This window comes from Ambystoma mexicanum, chromosome 13 (genome assembly GCF_040938575.1).
Source record: "Ambystoma mexicanum isolate Mex_15411 chromosome 13, UKY_AmexF1_1, whole genome shotgun sequence".
NCBI classification, from domain to species: Eukaryota; Metazoa; Chordata; class Amphibia; order Caudata; family Ambystomatidae; genus Ambystoma; species Ambystoma mexicanum.
This window is the reverse complement of record NC_090938.1, coordinates 204,367,916-204,390,622: the sequence shown is the minus strand read 5'-3', so window position 1 is coordinate 204,390,622 and position 22,707 is coordinate 204,367,916. Positions and strand designations below refer to the sequence as shown.

General features: G+C 44.6%; 1 protein-coding gene across 7 annotated transcripts in view; it reads left to right on the top strand.

Annotated features, from left to right (window-relative positions):
* The window catches only part of LOC138521088 (copine-5), a 1,203,840-nt gene that overhangs the window by 959,780 nt on the left and 221,353 nt on the right, over nucleotides 1-22,707 (top strand). For all 7 annotated transcript variants that reach the window (XM_069633646.1, XM_069633648.1, XM_069633647.1 and 4 more), the window contains 2 exons: nucleotides 7,452-7,527; nucleotides 19,350-19,403. In XM_069633646.1, coding sequence (XP_069489747.1) covers nucleotides 7,452-7,527; nucleotides 19,350-19,403 — 130 coding nt within the window. The remainder of the gene's footprint in view (nucleotides 1-7,451; nucleotides 7,528-19,349; nucleotides 19,404-22,707) is intronic.

Genomic DNA, 22,707 nt, shown 5'->3' with positions numbered 1-22,707 from the left:
TAGGTTCTGCCAGCAAACTTCCCAGGTGGGAAGTGCTGGTGAGTATCTGAACTAAGGAAAAGGCCATTGCCTGCAAAAACTCTCCTGAGCTTTAGGCCGTCCTTCTTGAAAGGACACGGGCCCTGCGAAGAAGCTAGGAGTGCCACACAAGCATCATCCAGCATCCATCTTTTAACGACATTTTTGCGACAGTCGAGTCCTCGAACCGCATCAGGCTGCACCGCTGACTGTTGATACGCAGTAGACACCAGAGTCGTCTGAGACGCCCGGCCAGCATTCTAGATCTGCCAACCAACACAGAGACAATGATTCTTGGCCCCGAACCGCCATGCCAGACAACCTGCAGACGTCCATCCAGGCTTGCTTGATGAACTGCCTGCCGCCTGGTACCCGCAGCTGTCTCTCACCACTAACTCTGTCTCAAGGGCTGCAAAGTGTCCTGGAACTGCCTCAACGCTGTTGAGCACCAAAACTTCTTCAGCACCAGGTACATTGTAGCCCTGCCCCCTGGTCCTTCTCCGAAGGCCCGTAGAGACAGTTACGACCCTTTGTCCCCTTGGTGTTGAAACCAAATAATCTTGATCAGTTAGACTAATTACTTTACCAACTGTCCCCCTGTCAGTATCCACAGTGCTGTCTGTTGTAATAATAGTAAAGTAGATATTTTTATACAACCTTGACTGGATATTCTGTTTAATCATTGGGTAATAATTGTATTGTCACTGTGTTGGAGCTAACCAACGATCCACAACCTTGTAGAGATAAGCCTGCTGTTCGGTCCACGTTACCAAAATTGGACAAGGAGGTCTTATAATTCACTAGTCTTCCAATCTTTTTGGATCCCTTCTGGTGTACTAGGGTTGTGGGGTTGATTGCTGGTTAAGAAACTGACATTCATCCCTGGATCACTGGTGCCCTGGAAGTTGATTCGTCACACTGGCATCATTGCCCTACAGGAGCCTGCCAGGTTGCAGTACTGCTGTGTCGGCACGTTGTACTGCCCTACAGGAAATCGCAGAACCCCTCCTCCCAGTTTGTTCAGCTGAAGTTACACCCCCTTTAAGTCCTTCCCACAACCTCTGAAGGTTCCTTGCTTCCTCAGAAAGAGATTGAGTGTTCCTCTCTTTCTATGCTTGTATGTATTGGCTGGAGCATCCTCCGCCTGTCATGCTTTGGTAATCTGACTAAGTGGAAATGGAAAACATTTAAAGGAGGATCCCACAAGAGCAGGGGTGGAAGAGTTCGGAGGAGGGGGCATAGATCCGAGGAGGTGTACTTCAGAGGGGGCGGAGTCAGACGGGGTGGGGTTCAGATGGGGCAGATCTGGCAGTTGAACTCAGCTCAAAGGAAATGTTCATGGAAATGTTAATTGCTTCCTCCCACTCATGTTTATAATTGTGTGACTCGTGTATTATATTTAGATGAGCTGGTGTGTCCCACCATTGTCCCACTGTGACCCTAGTGGGCTTTGCTTCTACCCCATGGGAAAGACTTTGCTTTGGAAGTCTGCATCTTTTCCACAAGAATGCTGACACTGCAGAATTTCACCTACATCTTTGTGGAAAATCCGACTAATTCTTGGCATATTTGAAATCTTATAGTTTGTGTCAGAATAGATAATTAGGCGTGTTTTAAGTCAGAATGTTAAATTGCTTATTTTTTGCAACTCCCTAAAAATTTAAACAATCAGATTTTTTTGATGGTATTTTTGCTTTGTTTTCGAATGCGTAGAATTGATGGGTTCCACCCCCAAAATACCCCTTTCACCACACCTCGAAACTCCCCTCTTTTCTATCCTTCCTATCTCCCCCTTTTCCTAACTTTACTTACCAACTATATTCATGTAAGGTCACTTTGGAATTTCAGGAAATTATGGTCAAGAAAATGTATATAGCTCATTCTGTGCAGCAGCCCTGGATCTCTGAATCTGGTTACTTTTCCAGTTTTCAGTGTTAACACATTTCGAGTGGAGAAAATATAGCGTCTAGACGGAAAAGAATAGGGTTTTCCTGCATCAGCACTGACATTTGTTATGAAAACCTTGCGCGAATTTTCTCCCACCTGTCAATAAAAGATTACAAGCTGATTATCCATCAAACAAATTCTCTCTCCGATGACCCCTTCCAGAATTACTTTCTTCATAGCATTCCCAGGGTGATCCTCACACCGCTGCAGCCTGGTAGTGACGTGCCATTGTAAATTTGATTGCCATGTGCTTTATCTGTAGCTGATAAGACCCGATTCAAACCAGATGCTCTTCATCCTAATTTTGACTGCCCTTGTTTCCACCCAATCCAGCTAATCTGGGTCTTTAACCCACCGGTTGATTAGCCAGCTGAGGCTGTGGGTTTCTAAAGAGCCTTTTAATTTGACATTTCTCAACAGACTGCTTCCTAGGTCTACACGCTATATGAAACAGATTGTGATTATTAAAATCTTACCACCAAAAATCCCCCAGTGAGTTTATAAAGGTCATCCCATGACTATGACACATTTACGTGTTAAATCCATTAATTCCACAGTAAACAAGCGAAGACCAGAAAGCAGCCATTATTCTCCAACATAATTGATTAGAGCACTATATGAGGGAGGAGAAAGAGCTGTGGATTGCGGCAACTTGGCTGCTTGATTAACCCATACATGTCCTAGGACCAAGTGGCTTATAAGGAAAACCTCCTCTCAGAAGGTGGTTTCTTCACCCGCCCTATATTTTCCGATTCCCACAATCTAAAGTAACAGAATGTCGGACCCAGCAGCCAATGTTGAGCTATAGTAACATCTCTGTGGTAAATATGAGTAAGTAAATACTCCAACTGTTTTTCCTTATAGACAGTACACTTAGCAACTCCCCTATTCCTTCTAATTCACCCCTGAACAGACTGCATCGGGATGACAGAGATCAGAGGGAGGAACTCAAAAGTCTGCATACATTAAGGGGAATGCTTCTTCACTCTCACCCCCCCATCCTCCCCCCATTGAGATTCATGGAGTGATATCACGAGTTGTGCTACTTCTTCAGGGCTCCTTCTGCTCATTTAATGATTTCAAACGTTGCACATCTTACGTTTGTTTCAACCCTTAGTGTGAATAAATGCATAACCAGAAACATGCATTATGGTGCAATAATGCTACCTCAGAGCTCGGTGGCCTCGTGTTAATCATGCCACCCAAACATCTAGTTGGCATTATTGGTGCATAGTGTATAGTGATCTGCTATGTACCCTTGCTCTCTTTCTCTTGCCATAGACATTGTACCTAGGCACGCAGGCAAACACGTGTTATGTTACGGCACAGAGGATTGTCCGGATAGTGGCATATTGTGCTCCTGCACAGAGGGGTGCAGACCATGGTCTGTGAGGGATGTTGTCTGGGGTGGTGTATGCTTGTGGTGGCAGGGGTGTGTGTCAGGAACAAGATGCCTTATCATGTATTTCATGCAGAATCTATATGCCAGGTTCCCAGGGCCACACGCGTTAGTGGACAGCCATCGTTCCATGATGTAGCATGGCGATTCATCGGGACCCCACACAGCAACACTTTATATCCTGCTGGGGCTTCTGCCTGATTGGTATACTCCTTTCAAATGGCAGCCATTTTGCCAGCAAACAGAATGTGATACAGGTAGTAACAATGCTATGAATCCAATCTATTCACTGAATCCAATCTATTCACGTGGTAGTCAGTGAACAATTAATTGGTTTTGCGATTCACACACACCAGTCCTGGTGCACTTTCAAAGATCTCTTCCTGAATGCCAGCAAGACTGAGATCCTTCCAATTGGGACTCCTGCTCCCTCTTTCTTCCCCTCATTCTGGCCACCCTCTATGGCTCTCCCCCTTCTCCTTCATCTGAAGCCAGAAACCTTGGAGTCATCGTTGACTCTTTTATTTCTTTCCTACCTCACATTCAGGCCATTGCCAACCAGTTGAACTTTCAACTCTTCCTTTGCAAAGGAATTCTCCCTTTTCTCACTTTCCCCCAGTAGCCCAATGTTACCAGAGCTCTGGCTCACTCTAGGCTAAACTACTGCAATAGCCTTCTCTTGAATCTACCCTCTTTCATTGTACTCTACAACCCTTCCAGCTAATCCAGAATAGGGCAGCAAGACTTATCCTTGGCATCAAGCGGATTGCATATTTCCTGCCCTAAAATCTCTTCACTGGCTCCCGGTTGCTGCAAGGATCAAGTTCAAATCCCTCTGCATCATCCATAAGGCTGCCTGGGGCCAGGGACCACGCTATCTGCAACTTGCTCTCACTAAATACTCTCCCTCTAGACCTCTACATTCCTCTAGTACCAACTCTCTGTGTGCCGAGCGTTTCACTGAACAGAGGGCCGGAGGACGATCTCTTTCCTCAGCTGACTCCCTCTTATGGAACAGCATCTCCCTTCCTCTTTGACTTGCGCTGGCCCTCCTAAAATTCCAGAAGCTCCTCAAGACTTTCCTTTTCACCCCCTGCCTCCCTCCTTCCCTCCTCTGCTAATCTCATGGTCGCTGAGATTGGTGACCAGGGCCCTTATGTGTCCTTCGGGGCCCTGGCCTCCCAAACCCAATCGCCTTCAGCCTCCACCTACACACAGCACTTGCCTTGGCACTTACTGGCCTTCGTCACTGTAGGCCTGCACTTACCCATTTATTTTCTACAGATGGAAGTTCAATAGCACGTCCTACTCTGGACACTTACACCTGCTGCTGACTCACGAGCACGGGCCCTCCAGCACCTACCCTCTCTCCCTCTTCCCCACTCCTCTCTCTGCACTTGCACGTTCTGAATTCTCCAAGGCCTAGTAGGCTTGTCTTTATCTTCCCGTCTATTCATTGTTTTCTATCCCAGGTTCCCTCAATTTCCACAATTGTTCCACAATTCACTATTGAATTGTGGGTCCACACAATCACACTTCCTTACACAGCGGCTGTCGGAGGCTGCCATCATTGCAGGACAATAGCTGTTCTTTCTGTGTGCCCCCACTCTTCTTAAACTCAGGTAAACTGAGGAATCGCTTCTGTTCCTCCAAACATGGGAAATAAGCATGTGTGTGTGCCCATGTCCCACTTCAGCCCCCTGGGAGTTTTCTCAAGTTGTACACAGTCAAAGGATGCCTGCCACTCATCATCGACTTTTGCAATATTTGCTACAAATGTAACATATTTCTCTTCTTTGATATGATATGATAGGTTATTTACAACGCGCTTAATACCCAGAGGTTTCTAAGCACGGACCTGGGGATCGATCCTGTGTTGCTCTGTGTCATCTTGCGTCCAAGGTGACAACGTTGCCCCTGAGTTATCCTCCCGAGACTTTGTTTCCTATTATTTGAGGCAATCTGTTGAATAAAGGCCCTCTCCTTTGGGTCGCCTTCTTACTATTACAAAGATCAAGGATGAATTTCTTATTTAAAAAAAAAATAATAATAAATAAACACCTTTCCCTCTTTCCCCCAATATCAGCATATCTTTTGGAGTGTCCAAAAGATATTTCATGTATTCAACATCTTCTCTCTCCATTTGATTTGCTCACCAGGGGCCCAAGCTGGACCCGCCTAAAGCAACACAGGTAGATTTTGTGAGATGGCAATGACTTATAGAGCACTCTACACTTTCTTGATGTGTAACCCTATCATTGTATTCTTTACTGAATACTCGGAGACAGCAGCCATATCATACTTGCCCTGTTGGTCACTCTCAACGCTTGGCTTTATGCCTCTGGACGGCTGAAGCCCAACACCCTCTTTACAATCATGGAACTATTGCTGCATAACTCTAATTCCTGGACTGTGCTGCTGGATCATCGCGAGGAAGGGAGAAGAGGACCACCATGACCACAGTCGTTCTTGAAGTCCATGATAGACGCTAAGACCACAGACAAAACAAACAAGCAAAGAACATTTCAGAATCCCAGATCCCAGGACACACACTGCTCCATGACCCAATGCACACATGTTCATTCGTGATGGCATGTCATCTAAGATTACTTTCTTTGCTCTCTAAGAATGCAACGCTGTCCACAGATGCTTCGCGGCATTCCCAGAAGCATTGGCTTCCAACAATGAATTGGAAAGTCTGCAACCAATGTCCAGCATGGTTTTGGCAAGTCTGTCTTAAAAGTGCCTAGATGCTGTATTTGCCCTTTGGTGCTGTTTCGATAATTTTCTACTCGCAGGCTTATGGGGGAGACGAGCGGGTGGGAGGCAGTTTGATTGGTTAATGAAGTTGCTTCATTGTAGGCATCTAACGTATTTTTGACATTTCTATGGCTTTATTTTGTCAAGGAACTCACTTTAATTCCCTAGGAAACTCTTTAAAACGTTCTGTCAATTACATTTTTCATTAGAGTTCATTGTGGAAGTGTAGATTCTCTATCCATGGCATTCTATTCTACAAGCAAGCCTTTGTCTTTGGTGACACATGATTGACTGCAATGACAATTTTAAGGATGTAACAGACAGAGAGAAAACAATCACTCTGGTTTAAAACAACTTTAAAAACAATCTATGTGGCCGAGAAGATACACTTGTAAAAAAAAGTAAACAGAGAAGGACAGCCACAGAGAGAATGAGAGAGAGAGAGAGAAAGAGAGAGATAGAGAGAAAGAAATAGAAAATGAGAGTAAGGGAGAGAGTGAAGGAGAGAGAGAGAGAGAGAGAGAGAGAGAGAGAGAGAGAGAGAGAGAGAGAGAGAGAGAGAGAGAGAATGAAACAGATTAAAAGAGCATGTAGAAAATCGAGGAAACCAAATGGAAGAGGTAAGAGGAAACATCAATGATATGAAAGCGAGAACATGGAACACAAAGGCAAGTGTGAAAGAACCAGGTAAAATAATCAAAACAAAAAGCATAGGAACATATTGAGAAAGGGAGAAAGTGATAAGGAAATGACGAGAAAACATAGAGAGCAGCATAAGCATAAAAGATAGAGAATACAGTTATCGAAGGAAAGAAACAGAGAGGAAATGCCAAAATGTGCCAATAAAGATGTACAGGGAATAACACATGTAATGTGGGCGTGATGAGAAGAGCAAGATACATAAGAAACAAGCAAAATGGTAGGAGGGTGGCAGAGACAGAGAAGAGGGTAAGAAAGAGGGAGAGAGAGCAAGGCAAAGAAACGGGGAGAAAGAACGATTAAATAAGGGTCACAGTACAAAAGAAAGGAAAAGTTGCAAAAAATAAATAAGGACAAAGATAGACAGAAATTCAAGAACAGTATAAGTTCAGAGACAGCAGAAAGGAAAAACTGTGAAACTCAGAAAGAGGGAACCAGGCACTGAAAGTGGGAAGTATCCAAAACGAGAAGAACACGTAGAAATACAAGAACATTCCCATGGAGAGATCACACATATAGCAAGAACGGGATGGGGAGATTAAGAAGGGAGCACGCAGTCTGCATGGGGTCTTGAGAGGCGCAGTTTCCATGGCTGCCATGTTTCATGAGATGTTTATTTCCTTTGCAGCCACGACTTCATTGGGGAGTTCACTACCAGCTACCGGGAGCTGGCACGAGGGCAGTCTCAATTTAACGTGTATGAGGTGAGTGCTGGGGTCTCCGTTCGTTTGCCTGAGGATGCGCCTGGGGTGGGCGGAGCACAAAGGAGTCACTCCTATCCCGACTTTCTACCTGGGCTATTGGGAACACATGGCTGGAGCATGTGAATACTTGATGTGCAGGCTGCATGAGTTTCCAGAAGCAGGACAGCACAAAGGACACCTGGCCTGCCTCCAGCTCGGCGCACTCCTGCCTGTGTTTATGGAGAGGGAGGGCGATGCAAGTGTGCCCCCATGTCTGCATGTTGTTGTATAAACCTTTATTCGACCTGGAGGCTTTAGGTAACATACAATATACACACATTTCCATAATATTGCATTCTAACATTTCCAGCAGAGAAAAAATAAGCAAATCTTAATAAAACATACACAATAGGTGCCCAGGGGTACCCTCTAGGACATGTCCAGTTCTTATACATTAAGACATATTAAAATGCACCCGAGATACACAGTTGTTCACAATCAGTCATTGTCCAAATTTCATATGTTGCAAAAATAAAATGTCAGTTTCCACAACAAGTGCCTCATTAATGTTTTTTAACATCAAGGCCGAAGTTGTGCATTTAAGCGGACAGCAGCTTAATGATACCATTTTATATCCATTCCTCACAGCAGTGGGATACACCTGCCATTTTACATGGAGGTTCGGTAATTGAACCGAAGAGGGTGCGTCTCTTAAAGGGCTGGTGAAGAAACACAATGCGTGTGTTCCGAGTCTATCTTTGACCTCCCTTTGGTCCCGCAAAGGCCACAGCATGACGCAGGGGCTTATTAGTCTCCAAAATCAATGGGATCCTAGTGAGGAGGGGGAGAAAGCATATGCACACTCTGTTGACAGATTGTAAGACTTCTTGTTAAAGACACAGCATGCACCTCCAGTGTGCATCTATGCCAGTGCTATTTACATGTATTTTTGGTATCATTGATTGCTTACTTCTTTTTAAGTTTAGCAGAATTTTCAGTTTTTCCATGTTATTATTTTTTTTCTTTGGGATACGTTCCCAAATGGATTGCTGTGGTGGTCGAGACAGGATCACAACCCATTCACAGTGTTATTCTTTCTTGCTAGGTTAAGCAGGGCACAGAGGAAAGATAAAGGGTGATAACACTGCAGTTTGCCCAAGGGGCAGACCTTTCTGCTGCGTAACAAGTGGCCCTCTGACACGATTGGATTGGTGGACAGCAAGGGCTGGAATAAGTGGTTGATTGGAGAGTGTAAAGGGGATCAACGGGTTTTAGGAGGGTTTTTCATACCCAACCTTGGTAGGAGGTTCTGCAATAGCAACCTGTTGGACCTTCAATAGCTTTTCACACATTGGTCTAAGCGAACTCTAATTAGATAGTTTGGGCTGAGCAGTAATGCTTCAACTTAGTCGATTAGGGGTTTGGTGGATGGTAGAACTAATATCAAATTCAGTTAAGTAATTGAATGTCCACACAAATGTATAAAAACATACTATTTATTAAAGCACAAAAAGTCAGCACTACTACTTACAAGGCAAAACAGAAAAATATATATATATTTTTTTATGGGAAAAAGGGGCACCCCCTTCTCTGTCAAATATTTAAATAACTCCTGCACAGAATATCCCCAAACCATGCATGGCGTGTGAGACAACACTTCATGGCCAAGTTGTTTCAGACCTGGTCCAAATCCGTCCAGTAGTTTCGGCTGTGCACTTTGGCAAAAAGTGACCTGACCTTTTGTGTCTATGGGAAAATGAATGGGAAGTAGGCCGCACTTTTGGAAAATAAATCTTTTTTGACATTAATAACTTTTTTGTTTTATAACAAATCTTTATGAGACTTTGCAGTCTGGGGGGCCCACAGATTTGTAATCACTTTCGAAATTTCGGTCAAATCCGTTACCCGGATCAAAAGTTATTAACAATATAATTGTAGAGATGGTCCTTCTGGGTCTCATAAAGTTCTTTGTCATCTGTGGATCTGGGACCAGAATGAAGGAATGGACACCCGGGTTCTGATTCACAGTCATCTTTAATACAGGTTCACAAAGATACACTGGAAGGCACACAGAGCTCCTGCAATCAGCTTGCCTTTTATAGGCCTTTTCAATGACGCAATACTTTCATACAAATTCAGGATTCATATCTAATTGGTCCACTTAGCCAGAAATAAACCCCTTCTTGTCTCTGATCTGATTATCTGTCACTCACAAAGCCAACTTTAGATTACCTTGGCAAGCATTGGTTGACTAACACATAGACTGATAAGCATATTTTAGACCAAGCTGAACACAATTATACATTCTTCATCTCCTGCCAAAAGCAGTCGTATCTGCTTCTCGAGGTCGTGCCATTTTTCATCCAGTGTCTCATACCGTGAAAAAAACACATTTGAACTCAATTATGCTTGCCAAGTACTGCAGCCGATCTGTATTAATCGGTAACTTCCTTGCCTCTATCTGATCTATCAATCATGTCTGCTTTCTCTGCCAAAATGTCTAAATATACTATTCCAGACGTGCTTATCTTACAGTGAACTAATGCCAAAGAATATTAACCTTCAGCATTATTCAGTATTCACCATCAGCATGATTCAGCTCTTTTGACACCTGATCCTGAAGCCATTTTGTATTTTAGCATCCATTTTAGAATATCTCAGCCTATTCAGCCTTGCTTACCAAACAGTAAATCAGTTTTTAATTTTGAGCATATCTCATTTTCTATCCAGTTTCCAGAGTATATTTTACATATTCATGATGTGAGTCTAATGCCTAAGACACCCTCCACTTCCTGAGCCATTCTGACTCTAAAAAATATGTTGCCCCACATGCTCTCTAAACCAAAAAATAAAAGCGCTATGATTCTGATTTTTGCAATACCAGAACCATTGATCAGCCTATCATGTTATCTGTGCTCAGTTTAAGGGGGATGGGGGGCTAGTACCCTTATACAGAATTTTGAGGGGTTCTTATGTGTCTCCAACTCACCTTAACTGAAGGGCAGTTATCATCACCCTATAATATATATATATATATATATATATATATGTGTATTTTAACCAATAAAGGACACTTTCATTGCACAGTACACCAAGACTGTCTGTGGATTATTTGGAGAAATTCAGCTCCCCCTTGGAAATACAGCCGGAGTGCCGATGTGACTTGGATTGGTTTCCAATCCACCTTTTTCTGTATATATATATATATATATGTTCCAGTAATTCTTCTGACTGTTAATGAGGGTGCGGCTAGAGAGCTCCTGCTCAAGGAGAGTTGACTAGTGCTAGAGGAACAGAAACAGCGGGACGAGTTCACCATTGAGCTGTGCAAGCTGGCACTTGAAGAGCAGAAAGAGGCCAACAGGTCTGACGCTAGCGAGAACAGCAGTAGTGGCGCAAACCAGAGTCCCCGGGATAAGCCCCGACGGCACATCCCCAAAGATTTAGTACAGGTTTATGAGGTGGGGAAGGATATTTTTGACTGGTTTGAAGTGTCCGAGCTGGCATTCCAGCTGCAGTAGGTGGATGAGGTACTGTGTGGTGCAGCCCTGATGGGTCGCTCACCGACACCAGCGACTGATGCAATTCTTCAGTTAACTCCTGAGGAAAGGCCCGTTTATGAGAGCATGAAGGCAGCCCTCCTCTGGAAGTTCTGTAAAATCCCAGAACAGTATCTAAAGAGCTTCAAAGAGCCCGGAAAGAAAAGTGGGCAGACATTTAAAGCATTCACACACTTGCCACTGTAAAATCTGGGTGGGTTGGTGACTGATAAAAAATTTGACACATTTAAAGGGATGTACAAATTGATTGCGTGTGAGCTTGCGTTGACAAATTGTGAGGTTGATCTACACCAGCACCCAGTGGACAAGACTATCACAGATCCTAGGAAGCTTACAAAGGCTGTCGAAAAGTTTTGGAGTACTCAACACCAGAAAAAGGCTCAGGCGAGCACACCCGAACCGGAAAAGAAATCGACTGACAAAAAAGTAAACAAGGATGGGAAGGACAAATGGCCAACCCAATCTTATTCCATGTCAGGTCCCCAAAAGAACAAAGTGAAACCCCCACACTCCAGTTCAGTCATGCACACAGAAAAGAAGAGCGCAGTCACCCCTAACACTGGGACACCTGCATTCTCACCACCCAAAGGTTGTTTCGTGTGTAAGGAGCTGGGCCATAGTAAAGGGGACCCTGCTTGCAAGGGCTTACCCAAGCAAGCCATAGTGAATGTTGGACTCCTGGAGGAGGCCATCAATAGTGTGGGCCTCTCAGAGGAAGAATTCCCACTAGACCAGGGAGTGACCGAATGTGGATTGGTTACACTGAGTGGGAACGGTACCGGATCTCCAGAAGAGAGCCCAGTTCCCAAAAATGTCCAACTCTATCTAGAGCATGTGTATATCAATGGACACAAAACTCCTGCGGTCTGATACACTGTGGCTAGCGTCACCTCTGTCACCCGGCAGTGGGTACAGCCAGGCCAGTATATTCATGGGCCTGAGTTGTGCGTAAGTGAATTTGATGAAGATAGTAGAGTTCAGCTGGTGAGGTGTAACATCCCAGCACTGTGTAGCGGTTAAAGACTCCATCCCTGCCCCATGTCTGTTGGGTAATGATCTTCCTGATCCCGAAATAGTTGCAACGGCTACACAATCGAGGGCCAAAAATAACACCAGATTGAATGCTCTGAAAGCCTCTGGGCCTGGAGTGCTTCCAGAGGGCTTGTTGGAAGGACCGGGGTGACCACAGACTACTGAGTCACCTACTCCTGCGGGAGAGGGGCTAGTAGCCACAGAAGACCCTGCTTTGGTATCAGGGGACCCATGACCTCAGATTAGCCTGGCTCAGCGCAGGAACCTGATGTGGAGGACCAAGTGGGCACAAATTTGAAGGGTCTACCCAACTGGATGAGTTTGCATCAACTGGAGGCCCAGATCAGACTGACGTTTACACAGCCCAGAAAGAGTGTACCACACTCGGAAGCAGGTGGAGGAGCAGGCTAAGGGTGGGTACCTGAACCATTCAAAGTTTACTGTGAATATGAACTCCTGTACAGTGAGCCAAAGGATTCTGAGGGAGAGGACATCAGAAGGTTGGTGGTTCCCCTATGCCACAGAAAGTTCCTTTTGGGATTTGGCCCACCAAATTCCTTTAGCTGGTCACTTGGGAGTGACTAAGACATCGGACCGGTTGTCTGCACACTTTTACTGGCCGCAGTTCAGCGTAAAAGTTAAGGATTTTGTCCGGTCCTGTCCAACTTGTCAAGCTTCTGGCAAGTCAGGTGGTGCCACAAAGGCCCCCTTAATTCCACGACCCATGGTTAGGTGGCCTTTCGGGAGAATAGGCATGGATATTCTGGGTCCTTTGCATCCTCAAACCAGCTCAAGGAACCGATATATATCTTGGTGGGGGTGACCACTCCAGGAGATACGCAGATTGGTGCACCCATGATGTGGACACTGGAGACAGTAAACCAGTGAAGTGTAGAATTCACTGTATGTCCGATAAGGTCAGGGACACCATCAAGGACGAAGTTTCCAAGATGTTGTCCATAGGAGTGATAGAGCCATCCCACAGTCCCTGGGCTAGGCCAGTGGTACGGGTCCCTAAAAAGACCACACGTGGGAGACTGAAGTTTGTTTTGTGTGGACTACAGGGGGCTCAATTCTGTCATGAAGACATGAGCTCATTGACAAGCTTGGCGCTACAAGTAATTGAGTACTTTTGACTTCACAACAGGGTATTGGCAGGTCGGCTTGACAGATGGAGCGAAAGAGAGGTTGGCATTCTCAACCCCGAAAGGACATTATCAGTTCACTGTGATGCCCTTCTGATTTAAGAATGCCCCTGCTACTTTTCAGGGGATGGTTAACCAGGTTTGGTCCAGAATGGAGAACTATCTAGAGGACATTGCTGTGTTCAGCCACATCTGGGAGGATCATTTATCCCACCTGAAACAAGTGCTTCAGGTGCTGCAGGTGTTGCAGACTGTAGGCCTGACTATCAAGGCCATGAAGGCCTGACTATCAAGGCCATGAAGTGGCAGATAGTGCAGGGCACAGTGACTTACCTATGCCACCTGGTCAGTGGAGGTAAGAAACACCCTCTTGATGCAAAGGTAGAGGCTGTGAAGGAGTGGGACATCCCCACCACACAGATGCAGGAGAGAGCCTTTCTAGGTCTCACTGGGCACTACCGGTCATTCATCAGTGGGTATGGGACCATTGCCATGCCCCGGAATTATGTAACGTCCAAAAAGATGCCAAAGAAGGTAACTTGGACCCCCACCTGTCAAATCTCTTTTCAGAATTTAAAGGATGGATTGTGCATGGCCCCAGTTCTCAAAGTACCAGACTATGGTCAGGAACTGATTATCCAGACAGATGCCTGTGATTTTGGGATTGGAACAGTGTTAGCGCAGCTGAACTCTGAAGGGGTAGAGTAACCTGTCGCCTACATTAACAAGCGGTTGACAAAAAGGGAAAGGAACTGGGCTGCTGAAGAAAAAGAGGTCTATGCGGTTGTGTGGACTGTAAAGAAGCTGAAACCCTACATCTTTGGGTCTCACTTTATGATCCAGATGGACCACAGGCCTCTGCAATGGTTAATGACCATGCATGGGGAGAACCATAAGCTTTTGCGGTGGGCCATATCCCTACAGGGATTACATATGGACATCCAGCAATAGCCAGGCTCTCAGCATGGAAATGAAGATGGCCTCAGCTGGTACTTTTGCCTTAATGACGAACCAGACCCTCAGTAGAGTGGTGGTTCAGATGTTGAGGATGAGGGTAATGTGAGGAATTTAACCAACCGCACAGGGAGAGTGTGCTCACCTGGGCTTTTTTGTTGATTTTTGTTTATTTAAAAGAATGACTGATGAGCGATCAACCTCTGGAAAATATGTGGGGCCATTCCCGCACATATTTTCCACACTCCAGCACAGCAGAAAAATAGTCATGTACTCTGGGGGGACACAGCTTACCAGCGCCACCCTCCCCAGTCTTGTGTAGCTGACACCTGACAGCTGTGGATACATGAAAAGCCTGTGTCTGTGGGCAGCCTGATTAGCATTTCAAGGCCCCATGGATTTGCATACCCATTGTTACACCTTGCTGGTGGCAGCGACTACTGAAGAATGTTAATTAGCAGGCCTCAGGGAGGGCCTGGGTGCAGGAAGTGACAATGGAGGCCAGAGACAAACACCTCTTTGTAATGCAATGTGTCAACGTGGTACTAACACCCCTCCTTGGTATGAAGGTCAGTGAATGTCCTGTCTGGAACCACTCCTTTCAGAGCAGGGAAGTATGTGAATTGTAAGAGATGAAAGTCTGCCTGCAACCCCCTACTTCAAAGGAGGCCCATGTTGTGACCAAGCGCCGCATAGGGCTCAATTAATTAGGGAGACACTTTGATGTACAGCAGACAGGAAGAGGGGTGGGACTTACAAGTATATGTTGTCATCCTTCCCCTGTCTGTTTCCAAGTACTCTGATTCTGACGTGAAGCATCACTGAAGATTGTTGGTGGGGACCCAGAATTGGTTCATTAAGGTGGGCTTAGCCTGCACCAATTACTGGGGCCCGTTTGGCTTTAAAAGAGGGCTGAACCCCTCACTGATCAGATCATCTGAAGACTTCACAAGGAGTAAAAAGAAGGACTCATTTGGACCCGGGATGAAGGTACAGTCTACCTTACATCTTCCGCCAGTGAAGTAGGGCAAGGAGTTCCAAGAGGGAAGCAAGATCCCTCGCCTAAACATCTTCCAGGGAACAGAGGGAGATACTAGACTCAGAGGACCCGTCCAGCAGCTCCAGAACCGGTACCCATACAGCACAGAGCATGTCCAGCTAGGTTCTGACGGCAAGCTTCCTAGGTGGGAAGTGCTGGAGAGTCTCTGGACAATGGACAAGGCCATTGCCTGCAATCAATCTCCTGAGCTTTGGGCTGTCTGCCTTGAAAGGACACTGGCCCTGCAAAGAGGCTAGCAGGAGTGCCAAACAAACATCATCCACCATCCATCTTTTTAAGGACAATTTCGAGACAGTCGAGTTCCCCAACCGCATCCGGATGCACTGCTGACTGTTGTCACGCCGCAGTCGCCAGAGCCATCCGAGATGCCTCGACCAGCATTCTAGATCCACCAACCAGCGAAGAGACATTCATTCTTGGCCCGAGCCACTTCACCGGACAGCCTGCAGACATCCGTCCAGCCTCGATTGCCGAACTGCCTGCCGCTTGGTACCCGCAGCTGTCTCCCGTCACTAACTCTGTCTCACTGCTGCAACCACCTTGGAACTGCCTCAACGCTGTCGAGCACCAGGAACTTCTTCAGCACCAGGTACATTGGGGTTCTGACCCCAGGTGCTTCTTTGAAGGCCCCTAGAGTCAGTTACTACCATGTGTCCCTTTGTGGTTGAAACCAAATAACCTTGAACAGTAAACTGATTGCTTTTCCAACTACCCTCCTGTCAGTATCCAGAGTGCATACCTTTCCTTTGTGAAACTGTCTGCCCTCTCTGTTCCTTTAAAGTGTAATTGTAGTGTGCTAGAACTGTCTGTTATAGTAATAATAAAGTAAATATTTGTATACAGCCTTGAGTGGACAGTCCCTTTTATCATTGGGTAATAATTGAATTTTCGCTGTGTTGCAACTAACCAACGATCCACGACCTTACAGAGATAAGCCTGCCGTTCTGTCCACCTTACCAAATATTTGACAATTTGGTCTTATAATTTACTTGCATTCCAATCTGTTTGGATCCCTTCTGGTGTGCTTGAGATGTGGGGTTGATTGATGGTTTAGAAACCGATATTCATACCTGGACCACTGGTGTCCAAGAAGTTGATTCGTTACAGTTCCTAGGACTCACAGTCAACCATCTAGTTTTGGGTCTCACCTGGCCCTTTGGCTCATAGCTTGTCTGGTGTTGTGGTTCAGTGACAGTTCCTGTGACACCAGGGCACAGAGAACAAGGGTTTAGGCGTGCTGGACTTGAGGTTCTGACGAAGGCTGCCTTGGGAATTAGTTGTTTACTTTCCCAAGTAAAGATTCCATACTAAAATCTATAGAATGATCTGGGGAATCGTTAGATTTAATTGGAAACAAATACAATCTATTTGACAATAAATAAAGGTCATATATGAAGGTACCATTGCTGAACCCCTCACCCTGCACTCCAAACTGTGTGCAGCTGCAAATCCGTCACCTTCCAAGCTTCCTTCCTGGCCACACTTATACTCTGGAATGGTCTTCTTAGCATCCTGCATGGCCCATTGTAAACTCCTGAATGATATTCCTAGGTTCCTGCCGGGCCACTCCCAAACTCTGGAATGGTCTTCCTAGCATCCTGCATGGTCCATCCTAAACTCCTGAATGATCTTCCTAGCTTCCTGCCAGGTCACTCACAAACTCTAAAATCACCTACCTAGCTTCTGGCAAGGTCCATCCCAATCTCCTGAATGATCTTCCTAGCCTCCTGCATGGTCCATCCCAAATACCACTAAGGCCATCTTGGCTTACTGCCTGGTCTATCCAAAGCTTCATTCCTGGGGTAGTACCACTTGCCTGACCCTTTTCAATTTACAACTTGTTTGGTTTATGCTCTCTTTTTCTTTAGCCCCATCCCACTTCAACCGATTGTCAATTTTTGTGAAATCCCTATTACCGTGAGAGGTCGGTCGATGTAGTGCTTATTCTTCAATACTTGGAGGATATCCCTTTTCTGCAGTCCACTCACACTCCCCCTGTATTACACATGTTAAAACCTGCTATTTGTTCACCAGAATCTTCATTTCCCAGAGGCAATTACCCATTTGATGCCCTTGTTTCAAGGTCTGCATTAGCATTGAGGTGCCGATTTTGCACAGCCTAACCGGCTAAACAGTTTCTGCGCAGTTCTGCTGACGACAGCCACACAAGGGATTCCTAGCAAAGTCTGACTTCAGGCGGGGATTGTCACTGATGACTGAGCAGGAAAGAACGGAGTGGGTCAATAATCAATCATCAATGTTTACTTATGGGGCTTTTGCGGAATAAGTAGGCCATCCAGATAATATGACGGGCATTTAAATGCTGTGATGCTGTAAGTGCTACTCCGGATGAGGAAAGAGAGCAGTTTTCCTGCTCATGCCACAACTATGTGCTTGAGGAAAGAGAGAGAAAGAGAGAGAGAGAGAGAGAGAGAGAGAGAGGGAGAAAGAGAGAGAGAGAGAGCATGTGTGTTTATGCTTCAATCAGCAATGTATCTGTGTATCATCTGGGTGTAAGAGGGTAGCTTGATCTGCTATCTACTCCGTTGCTTACTTTGCTGGGCGTGTTCTGTGTGTAAAATGTAGGCTTGCATTACCCCTCTTTTTGCTCTGAGGACATGTGTATGAGGGATTGTAATTGTAATTGGTTATTTATCCGACCCAGGGATGGAACCTCTGTTGCATCGCGTCATCTTGCTTCCAAGGTGAGCGCGCTGCCCCTGAGCTCTCCTCCCAAGACAATGCCTTCGCTGCATCTGCCAATGATGTACCTGTGTGCCCATTGGCCTACTTCACAGCCACACTTCTGGTGTGCTATTAGTTCTCCTTTTTTGTGGGGGAAGCTTGCACTGCTCCTGACCAAGATACTGTTGTTCTGCATCTGAGGGAAGCTTGCAGCGCTATTGCCTATTCAGTGCTGGGATTGTGGTGGTGGTGGTGGGGGGGGACTTGCATGGGTGGGCATGTCGAGGGAGGGAAGGTTTGTGTACGTATGTGTGTGTGTGTTGTCTTGTGTTGCTTCCCAAGCTTTACTTGTTCTGAAACATGTCCAAAGCACAACAAACAAATAACCACAGACACTTAGCAAACCATTATTTACTAGTTTAATTAAGGACAACAACCCCTGGGAAACTTCACTAAACCTCTAGTCCTACATTCAGCTTGAATCAGCCATGAAAGGGGTTGTCAAAGGTACACTCTGAGCAATGTTTGCTGGTAGTGTCTGTCTCCTAGTTCTGATTCAACTCTTTGTAGAGTTTGAAATCATTAACCAGTGGTAATGTGCAGCTCCTTTCTGGTTCGACTCAGTCCCGCCGTCTGGCTCCCAGTTTGTCAAAAATGCAAGACCTAACATCAGCTCAGGCCTCAATTATTACTTACATTTTTTTTGGGGTGAATGATATGCCGATTCCTTCAGCCTCTAAGCGCCCGAAACGGGAATCAAATCAGTGTTGCGCTGCATCAACTTGTTGCCCGGGTCACCACATGGCCTAAGGAGCATTGCTGAGGGAATCTCTCCATGATCTCATTTATAAAACTGCTCAATGATGAGAGGATGGAATTCTTGTGTATTTCAGGAATGACATGTTAAAAACAATGGAGTTATCTGTCCCGGGAGGATAGCTCAGCGGCAACGCACTCGCCTTGGAAACAAGACGATACAAAGCAACACAGGTTTGATCCCTGGGTCTGCGCTTAGAAACCTCTCGGTATTAAGCATGTTATAAATACACAACTAAGACAGTCCTGTAACAGCGCCTCAATGTCCCCGGGCTGTGTGAGTGCTTTAAAAATGCAAATAAATAACCGTACATGGGCATATGTCAAATTTACACCGCGTTTTGCAATCTAAATAACAGAGGATTTTCATTCTTAGAGTCAGGTTTCCTTTGTCGTCCTTAGGGTCAGGTATCACTTCCCTAGCGACTGGTATGTACAGCCAGGAGATCGCACATTCAAGTGACGGCTCACCTCCCAAACTGTGTGATTTCGGCATGCTCCGCCATTAGGGTGTCTCTCTTTATCTACTGTAGGTATGGCCTTCATGACGCTCCATCTGAAAATAAGCTGTAAAAACACTTTCCTTTCCAGGTAATAAATCCCAAGAAGAAAATGAAAAAAAAGAAGTACGTAAACTCAGGAACAGTAAGTCCTTCTCTTGACTTGCCCTTGTGTGTCCCATAGCTTGTTGTGGGATTCTGATAAAAGAAATGTGACTCATCTTCCATTTACTGTAACCGTTTCAGACTGTTCTCATCAGTTTCAGACTGTTCTCATCAGTTTCAGACTGTTCTCGTCAGTGTGTGGGTTTTCAAATATGGAAGCAAAAATGTGGTTGACATTTCACAATGTCCAGCAGAACTCAAGGGATACTACTTCTCCACATGAGTACGCGTACGAATACATGTGTTAAAAATAATTTCTTTGAAAAACTGCGTTTCTGCTTTTGTATATTTGCTGACTGTGTAAACTAAAATATTAGTCTGGACTTTGTAGAGTTGCCTAGTAAGATTTATGGACAGATGGAATAGCATGTTCTGGCATGCTAATATTCCTTTTTTTAGGTTGAGAAACAACCTTGTTGCCGTTTCTCAACTTAAAAACTACAAAGCAAGATGGCCGTAATGGACAAGGGCGAAGGGAAGTACATGTAGTCCCTTTTCCCTTTCAGTGGTGTCCATTGCAGCAGTAGGGAAGTGCTGGAAGCTGGGTGCTCTTGAGGGATGAGGCAGCTTTAGGTAAATTGGGCAGAGTTGGGGTGTGGGAGCGGGTGGGAGAGGTGATATTTGGTGGCTTTGGGGGAAGGAGGCGGTAGTACTTACCTGTTGACCTGCAGAGAAATTGGCCGCCTCCCACTTCTGAGGAGGCTCAGAACACAGGCTTTATCGTGAGCCCCCTTCATGAGCTTCTGCATTGTCTGGGAGATCCCTTGATACTGGGGTGCTAATTTGTATTATTTGAATTCACATGAATAGTGGCCATTTCTGAATTTTATTTTGATTTTATGTACTCATTTGATTAGCTGTTTTGATATTTATATGTGACGTTTTAACTGTTTTTGTATCGTTTTAATGGGATTTGCCGAAAATAGAACTTTGGATGATGAGTAGACATACCAATAAGGATTCACGTTATGTCCTTGTGGACCCTTTTGGGGGTTCTGCTACCAAGTAACACCTTGACCTCTGGGTTACCCCTAAGCCTTCCAATCAAATACATCTGTTTTCATGGGATAACAATGGCCGAGATCTGGACTACAGGAACTACAAACAATGCACTAGTTAAAGCGAAGAAATCCCTGAGCTTCCTCTTGTGCTATCTATTTTAGTAAGGGTTGTGCAAAATTTTAATTCCAAAGAGTAAGCAGTCAATTACTCCCCAAGTGACACAATTCTGCAGAACACCAATTGGAAGGATTTTTGTAACAGTAAAATAAATGAACATTATCCTCAGAGTTTTCGCTACTTTTGATTAAATAAAATCATGCAAAAGACTAATTTGTCAGATTTCTTATCTTCAACCTAAGTGGCAAACCCCACTCATGTGTTTTATACTGATGGTGCTAGAAAGTAAAATACAAATACAATTGTGCTGCGTAATTTCTTAAAAAAGTAATAGAAAAGTTTTTACTTAATAAATGAGCTGGTTTGCACTGCCTGATTCCCAGCTAAGCGTTGCTCTACGGGATACTCCGTACTTTTAGTTTTTGGTATTAGTTGTCACTTACAGCACATCTAACTGAAACCATTGCATTAGAGAACAGATAGGGAGAAATGGAATATAAGAAGGACACGCTTTCACGCGATTAATTAGGTGGTCACACTCAACTCAGGGAGTACCCCCCCAAGCAAGGTGGCCCACACCCAAAGTGCTTTTACAGATTCACCTTTAGTGAGGCATAATACTCGTCTAGCACCCACCCCAACAAATGCGCTGTGTCACCAATGAACTAGGAACCAGGCCGGTGTATAGTAAAAAAAAAGAAATAATATATATATATATATATATATATATATGCATATATATATATATATATATATATATATATATATATATATATATATATATATATATATATATATATATATTTAAGGTTTGACAAAACGGAACATCAACCAACATCAACCACCAATGGTGTGGCAACACCCAATATCATAACTCCAAATGACTTCCGTTATTAAAATAACACAACATGCAGTCACAACTTACATAAATAAAAATGTATAATAATTAGATTTAATGGCAAATTAACCAATAGAAAACATTCACAATACAATTAAAAAATCGTTTTGCAACACTCATTCAAAGGACAGGCAGTGCTTTGGGATTCTGGTTTGGGGGCAAGGGAATCAATGGGAAATTTCGTTTTGTGCCACACATACAATTGAGATGTAATGCTTGGTTATTCTGGTATGGGGTGCAAGGGAATAAGTGGGAAATTTCGTTTTGCAGCACACATAAAAATGAAATGTAAGGCTTAGTAATTCTGACTTTGAAATCGCTGGGAATAAATGTGAAGTTTTGTTTTGTACCCTCTACATTCACTTGAAAGGTAGCACTTAGTATTACTTCTTTTGGGATTCAGGACCCAGACCCCCCCCTACTGGACAGAAGTCAGGGGTTTCAGAAGGACAGTCACCCAAGTCTGTATTTTCTATACTGGCTCTAACACACTGGGCATGAACTTTGTTACTTTTGAATTCTAACAACACTCAACCCATTATTTTCTATATGGGAATTATTTGATTTAACTTCAATTCAATGCGCTAAGGATCTACACAGCTCATCCCCACCCTCCACAATATAATGGAAAGGATTAAGGCGGGCTGTTCCCAAAATAATTCAACTCAAATGGAAATGGTGATTTGCTACAGTGGAATTAATTTGAATGGATTTAATACAATGTGCCAAGGGCCTTCCCAGTACCACACCCCTACCCGGTATGCAAGAGGGAGATTAAGGCAGACAGTTTCTGCCCTCACACCTTTGATGGCATTTAGGATATCTCTACTTACATGGAAGGCTTTGGTCAGGGGAAAACAGCAATGCTCCTCTGAGGACAGCACAGATATGGTCAAGGATTTTCTGTCAAGGATTTTCTCCTGCACCCAGATTCCCTCTGGCTCCTCTGATTGGGTCCGAGCTAGCTTATAGATTTCCCTGTCACTGTTTGCAATGCAAGGATTGAGGTCTCTCTGCTAGTTGTTCCTCACAAGAGTTCGGCAGCAGGCTATCTCCAGAAATAAATGAAAAAGCCTTGTTTTTATGAAAAAATAACCTCTTATTGGGGTGAGGATACTCCTACATTATCATAATTCCCAAGGATTGGCTAACACTCTCCCTTCACCTCCCTCCAAGATCCCCACTGGCTGCTGATAGAACAAGAAGTTGGGAGATATGTGTAATGCAGGCTGAGGAAGGAAAAGATTTGTCATCACAAAATGACATG